The following is a 20,317-nucleotide window of genomic DNA, read 5'->3' as shown; positions in this document are numbered from 1 at the left end:
TCACTTGTTTATTATTATTAGATATAATGTGTGAATAAGAACATATAACAAACCTATAGTTGGGTTTTCTTAAATTTGACTGCAAAGTGGAAATACACTTTAAAGCTAGGTTCTCTTAAACCTCACTAGGAGAACACAGGACGTTATTAATTCCAAACAATAGCTTCACATTTCTTTGTTTCAGTTTATAATATTTGATCCGTAATTGCCACAATATGGAGTTAGATGCTACCTACCTGCAGAGGCATTTCTGGATCCATGTTAAAGTTTGGGACTTTTTCACTCCATGGGGTAAACTTTCTAGTTTTGTTATCCAAATAATACTCAAAAACTGTTCCTTGCCCTGGAAATTTCACTGCTTTCATTTCCCTGATCCACCAATGGCTGAATTCAGCTCTGTAATCTATTAGCTTGAAACAGAAAAAAAATTCACATTACGAGAACTGCAGAAATAAAGGATATGATTTCATAAGCAGCCTAAGGCTTCCCGAAATCCTGGGCATCAGTAGTCCCAGACACCAGCTGCATTACACCAGAGCCAGAGTCCATGGCGCCAACCCCAGTATAAAGTCTCCATTAAGTCTCTGTCTTATTTTTAACTTCACTTTCCATAATGCTCTGATGCTCTGTCCTTACAGTTCAGCTATAGCATAACTACTACATCATCATTTGTCAATGTGGATGGATTAGGTGAAAGGGATTCACAGTGTTATGTGACTTTAATTTCAAATAGTGCACTGCATTCTTTGTTAGACATTTGAACATGTTGTCTCGACTATTGCAACTCCCTCCTCATTGGCCTACCTCTACAAAAGGCTATCTCCCCTTCAGTCTATCATGAATGCAGCTGCTAGACTCATTCACCTAGCCAACCGCTCAGTGTCCAATCGCCCAAAGGATAAAATTCAAAATATTAACAACCACTTACAAAGCCATACACAACTCAGCCCAAGGTTACATCTCCAACCTTGTCTGAAAGTATCACCCTAACCGTCCCCTCCGCTCCTCCCGAGACCTCCTGCTCTCTAGCTCCTTTGTTAACTCCTTCCATGCTCGCCTCCAGGACTTCTCCAGAGTCTCCCCCATTCTTTGGAACTCTTTACCCCAACCTGTCCGTCTATCTCCCACTCTGACTGCCTTTAGGCGATCCCTTAAGACTCATCTCTTCAGGTAAGCTTATCTGACCTCAACCTAACCACTGAAATATCACTTTCTCAAAACAATTCATCCCACACAGCTACCTTCTCATGTATCACTTACCCTCCCCCTTTTAGATTGTAAGCCCTCATGGGCAGGGCCCTCCTTACCATCTTGTCTTGAATTGTATTGTGATTGTAATGCCTTCCTTATATTGTAAAGCGCTGTGCAAACTGTTGGCACTATAAAAATCCTGTATAATAATAATAATCATAATTTTTGTTGCTGCTTGGATACAAAATGGAGGGGAATTTATCAAAACTGGAGCAGACATAAATCTGCAGCAGCTGTGCACGGCAACCAATCAGCATCCACCTTTCATTTTCAAACCTTAACTGAACAAACTGAAGAGAGAAGCTGATTGGTTGCCATGCACAGCTGCTCCAGTTTTTGTCTGCTCCAGTTTTTATACAAATTCCCCTCATTCTCTTTTGTAGATTTTGTATCTTTGTACCACCCTTGAAGGTGGCTTTTTGGAGGAAGAACCAGGACCTATAAGAATGATGTGTTTACTACAGATTGAATTAAGCACGACAAGAAATACATAAAAGAGTCCCTTAGTCATAAAATCTGCAGGTGTTGCACCAATCTGTATGTATAAAACCTTTTCACGTAACATTTGGAGCGGAAAATGAAGTTTTCATCAAATAGTACAGGGTTGTTTTTGTTAATGTACTGCTGGAAATACATAAAGAAAGAAATATCTGATATATACTAGAAGAGGAATATTTGAAGAAAAGATAAGAGAAATAAAAAATGGTGGGAGAAGAGTTAGGGGGCCTGGTGTGATGGATATCTGGACTTTAGGCCCATTCACACCAAGGAGTACATTTATAAACAATTCACAAAGCTATTTATCCCATTTAACAATCATTCTCTGCGAATGGGTGAAAAAAAACACCATTCTTAGCATATTTGCTTTCCAAAACAAATGTAAAAGCAGAGAAATACAGCATTTTAGCCACTAGATGCAACTGATGAGCATAGGGAATACGTATTTTTTTATTTCCTATGCTCCTCAGCTCCATCATGCAATATTTTTTTGCTATTCAATTAAAAAAAGGAAAGAAAATATGCTAATAACGTTAGTTTTTCCCCTCCATTCCCACAGAACTAAATGCTCACAAAGTTTCACAGGGCAAATGGCTCTGTGAATTGTTTATCAATGCCACCCTCCAGAAGGAAGGACAGTGTCACCACAAATTCAGAGATGATTTGAGGATGTGCAGCTGAGTGATACACAAATAAGGTACTTGAATCCATTTGTAAGATTTACCACCTGAATTTAGTGTCACTTTAATGCAGTTTCCCGCTACACTAATACTGCAGGATCAATTTCAACATAAACTGTACTGCATCAGGGTTCATGTACTAATGTGCATTGAAGTGATGTGTTCATTTCAATGCACTTTGAATAGACCCTAAAAGTCATTTAAAATAAAATGAAGATAAACAGAGAATATTGTCAAAGTTGGTAAAGTTATTAAACTCCATCTCTTTTAACATGACTCATGCTGCCTGGTCTAGTAATACACACTCTTTATTACAGTAATCATCAGAGGACATGTTCTCCAGCCTTCTAACCGTGTTGATGTAAACCACATTGGTTGCCATTGCTGACTTCCATCTACAAATGACTAGTTATCTAGTTGTTTTTCCGATTCTTAGTGCTTTTGGTTTTTTGACTCATAGACTTGGAACAAGTATGCAGATTGGGAGTTTTCACTTCACTGGCTGTGTGCTTGTTTTAGGTCAGTGATTTAGAAAGTATGTAAGCCAAAGACAACCAGGAAACTAGCATTTTCAGAAGGAGGTCATCAACAACACTCAACATATTCCACACATTGATAGAATTCACATTTACTGGACCATTTTTTTTAAATAATTTTTTATAATTATGTATTATATTATAATTTCTTATAATTGTGAAAAGTGTCAGGCAGGGCACTGGACAAAGCTCTAGGGACAAAATTGAAGTGAAATAGTTTGATACATAAGTGTAATCATAGCAGATTAAATTGTATTGTGTGTATTCTGTGTACATTGCAACTTTTCACTTTTGAATTTCCCGCCAACTGTGACGCCCGAAAACGAAACTAAAAGTCAGATGCCGGCATCTGACTTTTAGTTTCGTTTTTGGGCCACGTACAGCAGAGGACGCCTCGGGCTCGCAGGGACAAAGTAAGTGACACTTTTCTGTGCATTCCCGAGTCTGGCTCGGGGTTACCGCTCCTGGTATTGAAAATTAACCCCGAGCCAGACTCGGGGATACCGCCAGGGAGGTTAAGCCCTCATTCACAATAGAAAAGGCCAGCATGTACACCTCCGTGCTGCGTGCACGGCCGTATCGGGCAGCTCCTGGGAAGGACAGGTGCTGCGTGTGATTAGAACACAGACCCCGTCCTTCTCTATGGGGGTACGCATCAATACGCCGCCCTACGCTCATCCCAAGTGCAGGTCCGTACGGGTGCGGGTGTCCCGGCTCGGACGCAGACAGGATCCATCCTGTCAGCGTACGAGTACAGACACCTGCACGGACATGCAGGACGGGAGAGCGTAGGGTGGCGTACTCCCATAGAGAAGGACGGGGGCTGCGTACTAATCACATGCAGCACCTGTCCTTCCCGGGAGCTGCCCGATATGGCCGCGCACGCAGCACGGAGCTGTACATGCCGGCCTTTTCTAGTGTAAATGAGGGCTTACTATTTAGAAACTTTATCTTTAGCTCTCATCCAACGATGTAAGTGTGTGCCATCAGGATTATGTGTCAATACATGTAAGTATTTGGCAGATTGCTGATAGAGGAAGGATTGGAAAATCATTTTGATGCCAGAAAAAGGTAGTTCAGAGTTCCTTGCACTTGTGAGCAGGCAAATCTGCAGCAAACATATATCATTCAAAAGACACTAGAAGTGGTTCTATGACTACTGCTTACAGGTACTGAAGCTGCTGTTCAAAATACAGATGGATATGTGTTGGTCTTCAAGATAGGCCAACATAAGACAAGCAAAGTACAAAACAACCTTTCTTGACTGATAAAATCGGCCCTTGTACAGTCAGCTTTAATGTTACCCCAGTCACTGATTGTTATAAAGGTAAATATAGAGTAGGAAATCTAAACTACGTAAAATCTATGTTCAGATGTTAAAAACACCATGTGGTGCACAAGAGCTGGTATAGAAGTATAATATTACGCACCAATATCCCTAAGAATGCTCATTATAATGGAAGATTTAGTCATCCATTGTAGAGAGTGTGTTTCCATTTTAACTTAGCTGGGCCTGATTGTCTTTGTTCTCCCTGACCTTGTTCTTGGGTATCAAAGAGAAGATGGGAATATCAAGAAAGGAAATACACAAAAGACTGAGCAATTACATAAGGGTAGAAGAAAGAGGAAGTTAATAAAGGAAAATTACAGGGTGACGAGCAGAAATAAAGATCTTGTAGTGTTTTATGTCATGTGCATGAATACTTCACCCTTTCTGCAGTCATCCCGATGAATGAAGACGATGCTTTGCGCCTGCTTAGTATGCAATGCTTTCCGGATGGAATCTTACACATATGACAAAGATATCCGCCAGGCATACAAATAAATATCGAGCTGTCATTACAAACCTGATCTTTGTGCAGGGCCCCACCAAAAGCCCAGATAGCGGCGAAGACCAAATACAACTCGTACACGTCTTTGGAGGAGTCCGGCGGCACATTCTCCGGGGTCAAGAGACAGTCCAGAAGAGAACACAGGGTCTACAGCAGATAGACAATACAGAATAGAAAGAGGAAACAACTCTTTCAGATTTGTGAATATTTATGAGACGTTTAAAAAAGTTTTGGAGGCTGCTTAAAGGAGATGAGAACCAACCATCACTTAATAAATGGTAGCTGTGTTCCTCTGACTACCCAATCATGTGCAGATGAAATGAAAAAACAGGGATCTGCTTTTCACATGATCAGATAACTGAAGTGAATCTTTACTCTATTCATTGTGTGAAAATTCCAAACTCCTTTAGTAAATAAACCTCTTTCTCTATACCCATCTGCAGTCAACCTGACTTCTGGATCCTATTTATCAAAGTGTCTGAACCAAGAACTATTCTTCCTGCTGCTTTACCCACTTTATCCCTTTCATTTGGCTGGTGCAGTAAAGGAGATGAGATCTGATTGGACACGAGAACAAACAAAAACAGCCACTTAAATATAATCTGCAGATAGACAGCTGACCTAAGCATATCTAAAATATAGTGCGGGAATGCGTGGCTGCAAGAGGTTGCCTACTATGTATATAGTATCTGTATTTCAAAGTGCATTGATCCAATTATTTTTTAATGACCATTTTGATAGCTTTCACACAATTTTGCAGGAACGAAATTAAAGACACTGGATTGGTTGAAAATTGTGAGCTCTATGCAGGCTGATTATGCAGTGGCTGAGAAAGGGGGTACAGTTAGTTGGGGATTGCCAGTAAAGAGAGCCCTGTAGCAAATCAGGGTGCATGTTTGCACACAAGCCCTTATCTCTGCAACTATGTTTCAGGGGTACAAATGTCCATAGATCTTGTAGCACTCCTTACCGGAAATCCCAAAGTATTGATGGGGGCTGGAAATGACTGCGGGTGGCGCCACACACAGTACAGCTCTGAATAGAGATCAGCACACCAGCACGACAGAATATATAGGTTGTGGTTCTGTATTATATAATGTCTACTCTGAGCCTGATGAAGGGGACCCTGCGCGGCCCCGAAAGCGCTTGATATTCTGAGTGACATCTTTCAATAAATAGATTTGCACTGACTTAAATTCTGTCGTGCTGGTGTGCTGATCACATCTCTATTTTATGTTTCGGGGGTGACACCCCTTTTTAGAGCTTGAAGCTCTGCACATTATATGTCACCTCCCTGCCTCCAACCTGCTCACTGGACTTTGAATGGGGATCAGGTCCTGTCTAGGTTTCCTCCCCTGCAGTACGTTGCCTAATTAATCATTATTTTAACATGATGTTGACTCGCAGATACAACAGTATACCACAAGACAAACATAATAAGTGTTCTAGAACATATATAATGTAGTCATCCTACCTGCACCATACTGTTCTCGGAGATAGGGGTGATGGTTTTCAGGTTGTTGTTTCTGAACTGTTCCAAACATGGCGGCACATACTTGTCAAACAAAATGGTCAAATTGGCCTTTTCAGTTTGACTACTTCTGGTCTCTATCCAGGTGTTCACATACCTAAAGAAGTAGAATTCAATAGGGCTTGTCACTGCTTCTAATGACAAAGACTGCTCAATCAAATTTGTGATCTATGTGGCAAAGCTGTACAGGATCTCTGGCATTTCAGCCAAGGTACCATCTGTATGTGATTCAGAAAGGTATGTATCTACTTGGATTTCACACTCAGATAAAAAGGATTACAAGATATTATGTGATAAAACTGGCAATAAAGCCTGTAAGTGAATGCAGTAGGAAAAAAGACTGCAAGTTTCACTGGTGAAATGCACACTTTTGCCAAAGGGAATTCGCCAAAAATAATTCAAGATATATTTATATACACACACACACACACACACACACACACACACACACACACACACACACATACACACACACACACTTTAACCAGATTCCTACCATTGTATTGTAAAAAAAAATGCAGGGAAGTGGATGTCTATTATTTACGCAATGTTTATAAACGTCATTCTAGAAATAGCCTTCGGGCAGTTAATGGCTGTGAACCATCATAGTGTACAGAGTTGATCTCAGTGACAGGGAAGGAGGACCGTTGATTACGGGATCTTTTTTCAACCTTTCCGCCTCCCCCTCTTCTTTTCTGACCTGTATATTTACTTCACTTCCCTTACCCTGCACATCTGCACATTAACCCCCTCATCTCATGAACTGTACATTTAATCATGTGCAGTATTTAGTCCACGCTCCATGTTTAGCTTCAATACCAGCATATTTCCTAATTTCAAACAAATAGTGGTAAAACATTGAATGACCTTGGGGTGTCAACTTTCTAAAAAGGGGTCATTTTGGGGGTTTTCTCCCCTGACGTTTTTATTTGTATGTAATTGTTTTTAAAACAGAAAGTAAGGGAAACAGATTTTTACATTTTTGGTATTTTTATCTTTATAAAGTAAAACAAGTGGTAAAAACAATACATAAAAATACACAGCTTATTCTTTCCACTTTTAGATATAATTTACAAATAGAGGCAGCTTCAACTATTGGTTCCTTTCATGAACTGGTGATTGAAAGGTTTCTAAAAACTGTCCTTAAGCAGCTAGAGAATTCTAAGTTTACAGAATCACCTTTAAACGGACCTATGGCAGAGAAACAAATTAAGTCAACAAAATGAAATATATCAGAGTTTTATACACAGGATGGTGAATACTAATGCAGGATGCTGATAAGGCTAATATCAGTAATACCAGTGATATTAAATAGTGCTAAAAGTAAATGATTGATAAGCATGTCTTCAAATCAGCAAATCTAGACATTCAGATTAAAAAAAGATCTTTCTTCTGTAAGAATGATAACTAACATTTATTAAAATACATATTTTAAATGACAGAACTCCTTTTTAGGAATAGCAGAACACATGGAAATATGCAACAGCCAGCCTTCAAATCACACTTAAGACAGATAAATAATATATACATAAATACCACAGTTGTGCTCAGTTAGAGTGAGCAACTGAACCAAACGTTCATCAGTTCAACATCCAAAAACATCCTTAATAATTACATAATTACTGATAGAACTTAGAAATAATGTTTATTTCCTTTTTTTTGTAAGTTCAATCAGTAATTATGTAATTATTAAGGATGTTTTTGGATGTTGAACTGATGAACGTTTGGTTCAGTTGCTCACTCTAACTGAGCACAACTGTGGTATTTATGTATATATTATTTATCTGTCTTATGTGTGATTTGAAGGCTGGCTGTTGCATAATTTCCATGTGTTCTGCTATTCCTAAAAAGGAGTTCACTCAGTAGACTTTATCAGATGCAAATACAAAATCAATCACAACCTGCATTTAACCGCCAGAACACTTGCTAAATTCTAGGGCCAAGAACATTACCTCTATTCCAATAGGTAACCTTAATTTGTTATGATTGTCTAACATTTCCACTTGAAGCCCTGTGGAATGTTAGAGGAAGAACACCTACTTGAGAAATAACACACCACTCTATCTTTACTATTTATTCATTTTTATTTTAATAAATATCATTAATTTTATAAATATAATGGTACAGTTTCTGAGTACCAACACTTACGGGTTCCATCCAAGATCCTGGGGGTTGACATAGAGAATTCCAGCTCTAGAAACAGTAGCTGGTGTGGCAGTCCTTAAATGATGGATCTCAAAAACAAGACGCATGGTTGGAGTCAGAGGGATTCTCTCATTGCTTGCGAGTGTCAGGACCTTAAAATGAATTAAATAATCAACTCACAAATATGTTGTAAACATCCATTCCTTCATGCACCACTTTATGATAAATCCAATAGCGTAAAGCAGAGCAGAAATGGGGAGGAATATACATTAACTATCTTAACTGCTTTCTGCATTGGAGGCCCATCAAATGGATAAGGAGGAAACACATGGGCCAAATCGTGTGATACGCCTTTTATTAGCAGACAAACTAAACATCCAAGACTCGGACTCACCACTGCTGTAATTACAAACTATTCGGGATCTAAACAACCAATGCTCATGAAAATTATTAACTTAAAAAATGTAATATTCAAAATGAGCATGAAGCATCTGGCTACAAAAACTGTATAATAAAATAAACAATTACACATGTAATACATGTGAGAAGATTGGAGACTGATCTTTGTCCGTTTATCTGTTTATTCCTAAAATTATTCTGTAATGATAAGTTTAGCTTACTAAAGTTCAGCTAATGAAGTTGAGAATTTACCACAAACCTATCCAAGCATAGCAATATTGTTAATCCTTGATAACAATGCATGCAGCAGAAGAGGTGTGCCTTTTCACTATGAACAAGTTTACATATCTGTAAGACCTTTTTCAAAATGTAAATAAAAAGAAATGATAATAAAACATCTTAGAATGAGATCCTAATAGGTTGGACTTGATGGACTAATGTCTTTATTCAACCTCAAATACTATGTAACTATGTATGTAAGTGCTGGGATGCCATGACACATTTAGAGCGAAAGTGGTATTATATAGGATGCTGCGTGCAATAAAGATTGACAATGAGTAATATTCTGTGGTTGCCTTTCCTGATGTAGAAAGACATTGAAAAATATATGTTACAAAACACTGTTGCTTTGTACATGGGGTTATGACAATACTTGTTGCCACAGGGGTGCTTTGAGTAGGACATGCAACCTGCGTTTATGGGGGTTGTTTTGCTCAGTCATAGGGATGTTCTGCTTAAGGTGTGTACCAGCAATTTCACCATCACCCTAATAAAATATGTATGCTGCCAGTAAAATACACCTGTAGTCACAGCGCATACAGGACGTTGTGTATAGATAGACAATGGCAAAGAGCTATTCCTGATAACTAGGAAGTTACTTTACTCAGAATTACTTTTGGATATTTATAAAATGCTAAATAAAACATCCATATTTCTGCAAAGCTGCTACATTTATATGTTTACCTGGGCTTATTTACAGACTGCCCCTGGATATGCAGGGCCCTCCTTACCATCTTGTCTTGAATTGTATTGTAACTGTAATGTCTTCCTTATATTGTAAAGCGCTGCACAAACTGTTGGCGCTATATAAATACTATGTAATAATAATAATAATAATAATAATATTGTTTAATAGAGTAAAGCATATATAGTTTCCTATGTGCATCCATGTATTTTGTATCAAAATTTTAATTAACTAATAATAAAGACCCTCTAAAAAATGTCCCTGAGTTACACAGATGCAGCATATCAGCCCCACAAATAGGATTATATTTTTATGACAGAATAGTATAGCGCAATAATAATTTTCCTACTGACAGTCAGTTAGAGCTTTGTAATACTCCTACTCCAGATACAATTATGTTTACAGTATCAGTTATCTTTACATATTTTATCTACCTTATTGTCATCCATGACTGTGTTCAGCGATTCAATCCACATTGGGTCAATGTCACCATCCAGCACAATCCATTTAGGTCCATCGTGAGCTATGTTAGCCTGTTCTCTCATCAGACTTGAAAAAAGACCTGGAAATGGAAAAATAAATCATTAAGCTGAAAGGAAAATGTATTTGTAGTAAACATGATTGTTCTCTCTAACAGACATACCTAGACATTCAGAAATGTACCTACTGTATGTATGTGTACTTATGCACCTCAAAAACTGAAAATACATACTTAAAATATATAGGGTTTTCCACAAAAGGGTGAAGGGTTTGGAGAAGGCAGGAGAAGTGAACAATCTAGGACAACATAGCTGAACTGGAAAGTGAGCTGAATTAGAGAATTTTTCCAGTTCAGCTATGTTGTCCTAGATTGTTCACTTCTCCTGCCTTCTCCAAACTCTTCACCCTTTTGTGAATAACCCTGATAGTCTCTAATATCAGATCATTGTAGGTGGATTTTAATGGTACTAACATTGTTTAGGTGATTACCTGGTCCCTAGGCACCACTTACATATTATGTTCAAAAAATTGTAAATTAATTTTTTTTAGGAATCAAATGACTCTAAAAGATTACATGCATCTAACCACCCTGTATTTTTTCAGACTGTGCTAAACCAGCCATAGAGACTGTGGATTGTGTCTGCAATATATCTGGAAATATTTCCATCCTAGAGCTGGCTGCCCTACATGTAATAATCAAGTCAAGCCATCTAGTTGGCCAAATCTGTAAAAGACATGGCCATATATGCGTATTTGTATAAATATGTTTGATTAGAAATTGACACTTTAAAAAAAAAAGGATGTGCCCAGCGGGAAGTTCACAATCTGTTCTTTCTCTTTGAGTTGGCTGCAGAAAGTCAAGTCTTCTCAAAACTAGTACTTCAGTACTGCATTGCTGGTTGAATCACATACTGACTTTTTATATAACATAAGGACCATGTTGATGTTATGCTAAACAGAATTCACAGTTCTACATGAATTGTGGCCTTTAAAGAAAACCTGTACTTTGCCCATTAGGACAAGGTAACAGGTTTGCCTAAATCCCCCACTATATGCTTACTTTTTCTTCGCTCTTCTGTCTCTCTGTTCATCAGAAGGAAAAACCTCATACTTCCAAGTATGGAGAGACAGCAATGTCCCAATCAGCGCTGTTACATGGGGAATCAAAAGCCCTGTGTAAACTTTTATTCCAGCAACTTGTAGCTTACATGGGGCTTCTGTGATCCTGGTGGCTGAATGGAGCAGAGGGGGAGCAAAAGAAAGGTAAATATGTGCTGCTGGGTAGGGATAAGTTAAAGTGAACCAATTGCTTTGTCCTGTATAGACAGAGCACAAGTTTACTCTAAAGAGCCAAAATATGGTGTCTGAATCCCTTGATGAATTGTCTATTAGGGTATGTACAGACAGGTGCTAGAAACAATGCATATGAATGGCCAGGTGGGGTCTGAAAGGCTTTCCAACATTCAAAGCAATTCAAGATGAAACCTAGACCAGGGAAGTCAGAAAGGGATGCTTAAGGTGGTTATTCACTAAAGAGCCGAAGGATCCAGCCGCAGCTAAATGACCTGGTGACGTTGATCTGTCATTAAACAACAACAACTGGGTGGAGCCGGCAGTGATGTCACGGCCAACTCCGCACACTTGTTATTTATTGGACCTGCTAGAAGACTCTGGCAGGTGTGGGCCAATAGGAAACAGTTGGGTGGAGTTAGGTGTCACTGCTAGTTCCACCCAATTGTTTTTTAATTTTTATTTTCTTTAAAATATTTTTTTTTCTGATTATTTATCATTTTTAAAATCATTTTGCAACCTTATTTTCCAATTTTTTACACTTCTTTTCTATTCTGCTTGGTACCTCGGAGGTACCGAGCAGAATAGCCGAGCCGAATGCTACTCGGCAGCATCCGGCTATTCACTCACTACTGTTCGGCCCCTATGAGAATAGTGGCGAACAACAGCCAGTGAGGTGCTGGAGCTTTGGCCCAGATGTTGGATTGGCTGATCTGAGTCAAAGTCCTACTACACTTTGGCTCAGCCAAACATGTTTGGCTGACCGAAGGCAGTTTATGTACATCTGATTTTAGACTATGTACGGCTGAAATTAGCCATACAAGCCAGAAGTGAATAGCCAAACAGAGTTCGGCTCATTTCACTTCGGCTGGGTTATTCACTCAGCTGTCTTCGACACCATTGTGATTAACCCCCTAAGTTTTTGGGGATCTGTAAAGCTTGATGAGGCTAGAAACACTCACCAAGTGCCCCTTTCTGATGTCTGCCTGAACATACCTTTATGTAGATTATAAGAAGAAAACGACACAATATAGTCAGTGCTGGAGGATCAGAGCGGGGGGAAACCTTGCGGGGAGCGGTGAGTGACAGTCATCGCTCTCTGCAGGGAGATGATCGAGAAGTGAGCAAGCGGCGGCATGAGTTCGCTCACTTCCCGATCTATAGAGCCTACGTGTGACAGTTTCATCGTCACAAGTCGGCTTCAACTATGAGGCCGAGTGATTTTCACTCACCTCAAAGTTCTCCTTTAAGGGTGAACGTATATGGGCAGATTTTACTACCATTTAGTAAATTCACATGACAACTGCGCTATTTAAAAAAAACAAAAAAACTTAATTTGACCAATAAAAATTATATTAAATGTATTTTCCAACAAGCTGCTAAAATCTTCTCTTCTGCTCATGAATGTTTAAAATGTATTTAAAGCCAAAACATTGTTTTGGATAGAGTGGTAAGGGGTTAGGGCCACCTGTCAGGTTTTGATTGCTGGCTGTGCCCTGGAAGGGACTTTCACCTTCTCTGTGTGTCCTGAAAACCATTGTCACTGTTAACGAAAGTGAGAAATACCCTAATTTTTAAATTGTCACCAGAACAGCAATACAGTGGAAATATTCCAATGGGATACTTGTTCAAGTGATAACTGTTTGAGGGCTCGTTCACACCATCTCCAGATCAGATCTGGATGCGTTTCTGCAAAGGCGGTCAAGCATGTTTTTGATGCATTTCCGATGCATGTGTTTGCATGTGTTTACATGTATTTTTATGCATTTACACCAGAAAAAATGCACCATGCTGTACTTTTTCTAAAAGCTTTAGAACTGAACAAAATGGTGTGAACTAGCCTTTTTTGTACCATTGGAATTACTGTGGCAGCAATTACAACAGATTTAGGGCTGCACAAAACAATCGCAGCATCTCCAGTCTTATTGATCTCTTACAATGATTTTAGTGTCATGGCTATAATGAATCATTCTATCAAATACTGAAAAATTGGCCCATCTATGAGCCAATTAGATGTGTTATGTACAAAACCGACTCCTATTGCTGGACACAGTACGACATATAAGTACCATCTTTCCACTCTCTTGTACTAGGGTGAATAAAGCCAAAGAGTTCATCAGTGGTCACAGCTTTGGGGTTCAAATCATTCCATAATGGCTTCTGTTTTCGGTTTATATAGGTCCGGTTAAGAGTTTTCAACACCTGTAAAAAGAATTCAAAGCCTATTTTCTCAGTACACACAAATACATTTTTATACATATAGTTCGGTGCGGTGTGATATTTTCCCTGTGCATTGCATTCATTTCCGATTAGTTTCCTAATATAAAGGATCGGTAATTACCAAGACGTTGAGAGTAGAATGGAAGCAATTAAGTATACTGACTGTAGTGTAATTAGTTGTGATGAAAGAGAATAAGTGCAGAAGTATTGTATATGTGCAAGAAAAGAAATTATACAAATAACTGTCACAAAGCCAGATCTCGAATGAAGTCACAAATTGCAGGTTAGTTTTTTTTAACACTTTTTTTCAGGGTCAATTTATCTGAAATTAAAATAGCTTAAGATATAAATTGTAATTGTTCGCTTGCGCGGAAAATCTATGCAATTTTATTAACATTTATTTTTAACAACCGTCAAAATGGCAACTGTTTAACTACTTACATCCTGACGCCTGAAAAATAGAGCTTATATTGTGACAGATATTTCTGAAATGCGTGGAAAGGGGAAACCTGTGTAAAACAATGGCGGCTGTTTAGGTGGTTGTTCATTCATTTTCGTAAATGGCTGCATTATGTATTACTATTTCATTTTCTTATATTTAATTCTCAATGGCAGTAGCAAAGCTGATAAAAAGAGAACCTGCCATGACAAAAAAATTGGCAGTGGCAATGGCCATCTTGTTTTTGTACAAGCTATAGTGCTGTCACCGTTACCCATGATTCACTAGTTAAACCTCTGCTTTGGCAATGCAAAGGACCAGCTTAGTACCTCACATCCACCTTCCATTTGCTCCTCACTGCTTTGTTAGGCTGCTGGGATCAAAGAGAAATACCCAGTGTATCAGGACAGGTGACTGACTCCCCTTCCTCCCATGTGACAGTACTGATACTTGTGGGCAGGGAGGAAGTCATCAGCATTGTGTAAGCTCCAAGTCACACTGCTTACATAGGGTTAACTCTCTTTAGAGTTGGTTCTCTAGAAGGAAGGACAGTGTCAGTATGAATTCCGAGATGATATGAGGATCTACAGCCGAGTGATACACAAATAAGATACATTTTTGTTAATAGTTAAGGTACTTAGATACTTCGATAGATGTTTGTCCACTCAGAACATGTAATTAAAATAAAGATTGGCAAACAAAGAGAAAGAAAAAACAAAACAAAATGCAACAGTACAGAAGAAACAGAGGTTGAAACTGCAACTCAATGGACCCTCTGATGACTTGCGATTTCCTTCAGATGTTGGTGTGAATGGGCTCTTAGTCTGTACAGGGCTAGAAAAGATTATACACATCCATTGCTCCTTCTGCAGTTAGTAAGGGTAGGTCTTTATTCTGAGAGTGGAATTAGTAGGTAGGGTCTAAATGAGGCTGGCTTGTAGTAAACAACAGCCTGCATGACACAGACCTCGATCCATCACCTTCAGCTTGGAATATGCGTCTCCCACCATTCTACAGAGAATCACTTCAGTTCTGGGTTAGATTTAACCACAAAATGTCCAAAATGTGGTCATTAAAAAGAAAAACACACATGGTCAATGTTTTACTTTGGCAATGCTTCCTCTTATCCTGGTTCTTCTGGCAGAGGTCCACATGTGAATTATATCAAGTAAGATTCTCCTCCAATGCACATAGCTTACCTGACTTTTCCCTGTTCCTGCATTTCCGACAACAAAGACTGAGTGACGAACAGCGAGCAGCTCTTCTAGCTGGACAATCTGTCTCAAAGAAAAAAAACAAATGTATTACAACAGGTCCACAAACAGCCTGTTATTTCTGTGTAGTTAATAAATGTACCCAAGTAGCTGGAAATAGTTTTTAAAAGTGTTAATTGTATTGCTTCATATAATGTTATTCTTACAGTTACTATGCACATTAGTACCACTAATGGGGTTTTTGACAGCGGGCTTGGCCCATATAGAGGCAGAGCCAGCTGTACCCGCCCCCTCCCCCGTTCGTTCCTCCAGTCAGTGCTGGAGAATCAGAGCGGGGAGGGCGGGGGGGGGGAATCCCTGCGGGGAGCTGTGACTGACCGTCACCGCTCTCTGCAGGGAGATGATCGAGAAGTGAATGAGCGACGGTATGTGTTTGCTCACTTCCCGATCTATTGAGCCGACGTCTGAGTTTCATTGTCACACATCGGCTCGAACTATGAGGATGAGTGATTTTCATTCACCTCATAGTTCTCTTTTAATAAAAATTAGGGATGCACAGATACCGATACTAGTATCAGTATCGGTGCCAATACCGAGTATTTGGGCGAGTACCTGTAAGGCGAGCGCCGTGTAATGACTCACTGCCTGGCTTCCTGATTGGTCGAGGAGCTGGCCAATCGAGAAGCCAGGCGGCGAGTCATTACCCGCCCCCTGGCTTTCTGATTGGCAGAAAGCTGGCTCCATGCTTCCTCGTCACCCGGGTGGAGCAAGCATAGAGACGGCTTTCCTGCTAATCAGGAAGCCATGTGGCGAGACATTACACGCCGCCTGGCTGGAAGCTATCATGGGACTTCCGGCAACGGTATTCAGTAGGGATGCACTGATACTAGTACTCGCCCAAATAGTCCCAATGCCTATCCTGATATCGGAACTGCCGGTATCAGGAAGCCAGGCGCGATTCATTACCCACACCCCCCGGCTTCCTGATTGGCCGGGAAGCCGGCTCCATGCTTTCTCCTCACCTGGTGAGGACGAAGCATGGAGACAGCTGCCCAGCTAATCAGGAAGCTGGGCGGCGAATCATTATGCGCTGTCTGGCTTCCTTTACCGGACTTCTGGTAGCAGTATTCGGTGTCGGCGAGTACCAAAAAAAATAATATCGGTACTCGTACTCGATACCGAAAAACTGGTTTTGGTGCATCCCTAATGAAACCCCCGTACTTGCAGCACTAGGATAGTCGGACTGCTGTTTTTACACACAAGCAGTAGCCAAGCTCTCTGACATGTTTTCGATAAACACTGTTCCAATTAACAGCTCTGTTCAGAGTACGAGAGTGATGTTGATTAGAGCAGTGTTCAGTGAGAGGTGTGGGGCAGCAGGATGCCTGGGCTTCTGCTTTTATGTAAGAGAAATGGTCCAACTGAGAGCTACCAGCACAGGTTTTTTTTAGCTCTTAGCTGATAAAAAGATACATATTTATTGCTGCCTATTCATTCTGATTGCATTATGGTAGTACATTTAGAGTGCTCAATTGGATTTTGAGCGGAAACTACACCTTAAAAAAAAATGAAATGAGAAACAAATCGTAAAAATAAAATTGCTGCACAATCCATTTGATAATTTAATGTTATTAAAAATTATGTTTCCATCTAGAAGTACAGCCACTGCAATTTTCAAAAAATTGGTCAAAAAAATGCAATGCAATATGGCGAACTGGAGACATACTGTACACAGTTGGTGTACAGAACACCTCCAGAAATGTCATTACCTGCTTCTGTGATTAGCTGACTGATTTTAACAGACGTCAACACTAAGATACAAGAATAATTTTAGGAATAGGAATTTCATTCTTAGTGACAATGGTGAAATACTCCCTAAGGGTTAATCAGTTCTAAAGGGATACAGACACTGCACCTTTGCCCTTTCCTCCTCTTTCCACCTTATTAGAACATAGAAATGTCACCAACTGATTATGATGAACATAGCCCCTCCCATTCTGGGATCAGTTTGGAAAGGACATGCTGTAACAAACAGCTTTTTATTCAGAACAGAAACATCTAGAGATCTGAAATAAAGTTGTTTAAAATTCTCGCAATGTACATTGACCAGCCAGAGGGGATTCATTTTTTTTCTCAACAAAAGTGGATTTACACCTTATAAAAGTGCTATGTTCTAATTGGCCGATGTGACCTCTGCTGAGTGCAGTTACTGGTCACCATTTCTAACTGGGTTTGGTGTGTCATAGGCTTTAAATATACATATCCACATACATACAGAAGGCCGTAGGCATCTGCCTTCTTTCTGGTTGTTTTGCAATATAACAGTATTTTTCCAATCATCCTTGGGCCCCCTGCACAGTAACCCAGCAGAATCCATTCCAGTAAAAGAAACTAAAATCCCTCTGTAGGTTTCATGACAGTGAGGGTTTTCCATGTCCTCACAGTACATCTATTGGGTACTGGGAACAACAAATGACCTTTAAACATAAAGACTGAGTAATACACAGCAAATCTCATAGTTTACTCCTTCAGCTTGATTTTTTCAATAATTTGCATTCTTTGTGCAACTTTGGTCCTATTTTTGCAGTTTACACTTTCCCACATATTTATGGATCTCTAAAACATAAACAAGGGGTTATGCTATGCACCAGTGGACCCTACAAAATAGGTACTAAGTATCTGGACACCAAGCAGTAGGCTGTCCACCAGGTAATGGGCACTATATATGTAACCGGTTACCACAGAATGGGTGCAAAATATTGCTGGTGACTTGGAAATCATTAATTAGCCACTTCACTATAAATACAGTAATAAACTGTTCTGGATTAGGCAATGAAACAAAAATGAGCAATATGGCCCCTCTCCTTCTGAGTGTGCTCAGACCTAGCCTTCAATAAACTTTCTGAAGACTCTTGTTTGGTCATGTGGCAACCTCCATCCTTGCAAGAAAACACAAAAGCCAAATTCTGTACATTGTGAGCTATACAATGTTATAAGCATACTCATATCTGCTTAAAGGATTATGTCAACTTGTTTCATGGTCACTGTATGCTGGAGGAACTGTCCCCTTGAAATAACCAGAAAAAGAAACAGAAAAATGGCCCAGATATTTCTACTCAGCACGAACACGAATAAATAAGAACAATGGCTCTGAAACTAAACCAACCAGTGAAATGTCAGAGTATGCTTTCACAATAGGCCTATTTGGTGTTGCAGTAGCTTTTCTTTGTCCCGTAGTATCTCACAATAAGGGCAGGACTTTAAAGCAACCACAGCATCTAATCATTTTGACAAAATAAGCCATAAAAGTTAACCTTCAGGTTTATTGCAGCTTGAGCGCAGTTATTTTAATGGAAAGTAATTAAAAATAGATTGATTTTTGTTTTTACTTTGAGAATAAAGCTCTCCTCAGGCTGCAGGTGAAGCTCCAGCGTAGAGTCCTTAACCATCTGTTCAAACTGAAGGTCCCTCTTTCTCGGCACATCCAGAGATGGAAACAGGTCACTGATCAGGCCCATGAAAATTGGGACATCATCTGTTACTATCTTAGGTAAATTGAAGTCTCGTAAAGCTCGCATGAGTACCTACAAGAAGAAATTGGGAAATGCACACAATATGTTTTAAGTCACTTTGCAAATGAAATATGACTGTATAACATTTTCAGTTATGTAACTTAGGGAACCAGCATAACATTTCAACATATAATGTATGACTATTTATCCAAAGGAAATATTTGTTTTAAATGTAATTAAATTAAAATGTGCGATTTTGTCTCCTGTTCAAAAAGCTTCAAATGAACAGTTTGCGTACAAATTATGCTACGAGTGAATGAAAGCCATATTCACCTATTTGTTTCTTATATCTCTCAGATTATCCAGCAGTAAAATATATTTTTCTTAGTTCCCGGCTCTGCTAATTTCCTGGACCTTCTCTCCCTATGCTACACACAGAGGTGTATCAAAGCTCCTTCTGTATTCTTTATCATATTAAAAAAGATGGGATCCAACAGGCAGAGGGTAAGAAGAACATCAATAAGAGGTGAGTGGAGCTGGGAACTGAGTGCTTGAGATATATGAGAATGCTGTGGGTGTTTCAACTTGACACATCCACCAATAACTGAAAGATCAGTTTTTGGGTAGACAGACTGCTGCCCGGCTTCCTGATTGGCTGGGAAGCCGGCTCTATGCTCCCTCGTCAGCAGGGAGGATGAAGCCGGGGATGGGTAATTACTTGCCCTCCTGCTTCCTAATTGGCCGGGAAGACGGCTCAATGCTCCCACGTCCCGGAGCTTGCGGCCGACTTCCCGGCCAATCAGGAAGCCGGGCAGTGTGTAATGACTCGCCACCTAGCTTCCTGATTGGTTGGGAAGCTGGCCAATCAGGAAGTCGGACGGCGAGTCATTACCCGCCCCCCCCGGCTTCCTAATTGGTCAGAAAGCCAGCTTCATGCTCCCTAGTCACCTGGTGCACACTCACTGCCTGGCTTCTTGATTGGTCGAGAAGCTGGCCAATCAGGAAGCCAGGTGGCGAGTCATTACCCGCCCCCTGGCTTCGTGATTGGACAGAAAGCCAGATCCATGCTTCCTCGTCACCCAGTAATGAGAGAGCATGGAGACGGCTACCTTGCTAATCGGGAAGTTGGGTGGCAAGTCTTTACACGCCACCCGGCTTCCTGGCTAATCAGAGTGGGACTTCTGGTATCAGTACGGAAAAAAAATTTCGGTACTCGTATTCGATACCGAAAAAACGGTATTGGTGCATCCCTAATACATATATATACACACACACACACACATATATATATATACACACACAGGTGAAACTCAAATAATTATATAT

At 39.9% G+C, this 20,317-nt stretch overlaps 1 protein-coding gene across 1 annotated transcript in view; it reads right to left on the bottom strand.

The window, feature by feature from the left end:
• DNAH11 (dynein axonemal heavy chain 11) overlaps positions 1-20,317 on the bottom strand; it is a 216,756-nt gene that overhangs the window by 99,413 nt on the left and 97,026 nt on the right. Inside the window, exons 38-46 of the mRNA XM_018576316.1 lie at positions 18,869-19,063; positions 15,465-15,542; positions 13,658-13,808; positions 10,737-10,745; positions 10,271-10,398; positions 8,477-8,625; positions 6,272-6,425; positions 4,813-4,944; positions 237-410 (exon numbers count right to left, since the gene is read on the bottom strand). Of these exons, the coding sequence (XP_018431818.1) occupies positions 237-410; positions 4,813-4,944; positions 6,272-6,425; positions 8,477-8,625; positions 10,271-10,398; positions 10,737-10,745; positions 13,658-13,808; positions 15,465-15,542; positions 18,869-19,063 (1,170 nt within the window). The remainder of the gene's footprint in view (positions 1-236; positions 411-4,812; positions 4,945-6,271; positions 6,426-8,476; positions 8,626-10,270; positions 10,399-10,736; positions 10,746-13,657; positions 13,809-15,464; positions 15,543-18,868; positions 19,064-20,317) is intronic.

The sequence above is a fragment of the Nanorana parkeri genome, unplaced genomic scaffold, assembly GCF_000935625.1.
Source record: "Nanorana parkeri isolate BGI_ZX_2015 unplaced genomic scaffold, ASM93562v1 scaffold64, whole genome shotgun sequence".
Lineage (NCBI taxonomy): Eukaryota > Metazoa > Chordata > Amphibia > Anura > Dicroglossidae > Nanorana > Nanorana parkeri.
The sequence above is the reverse complement of the archived record's forward strand: the minus strand, read 5'-3'. Positions and strand labels throughout refer to the sequence as shown.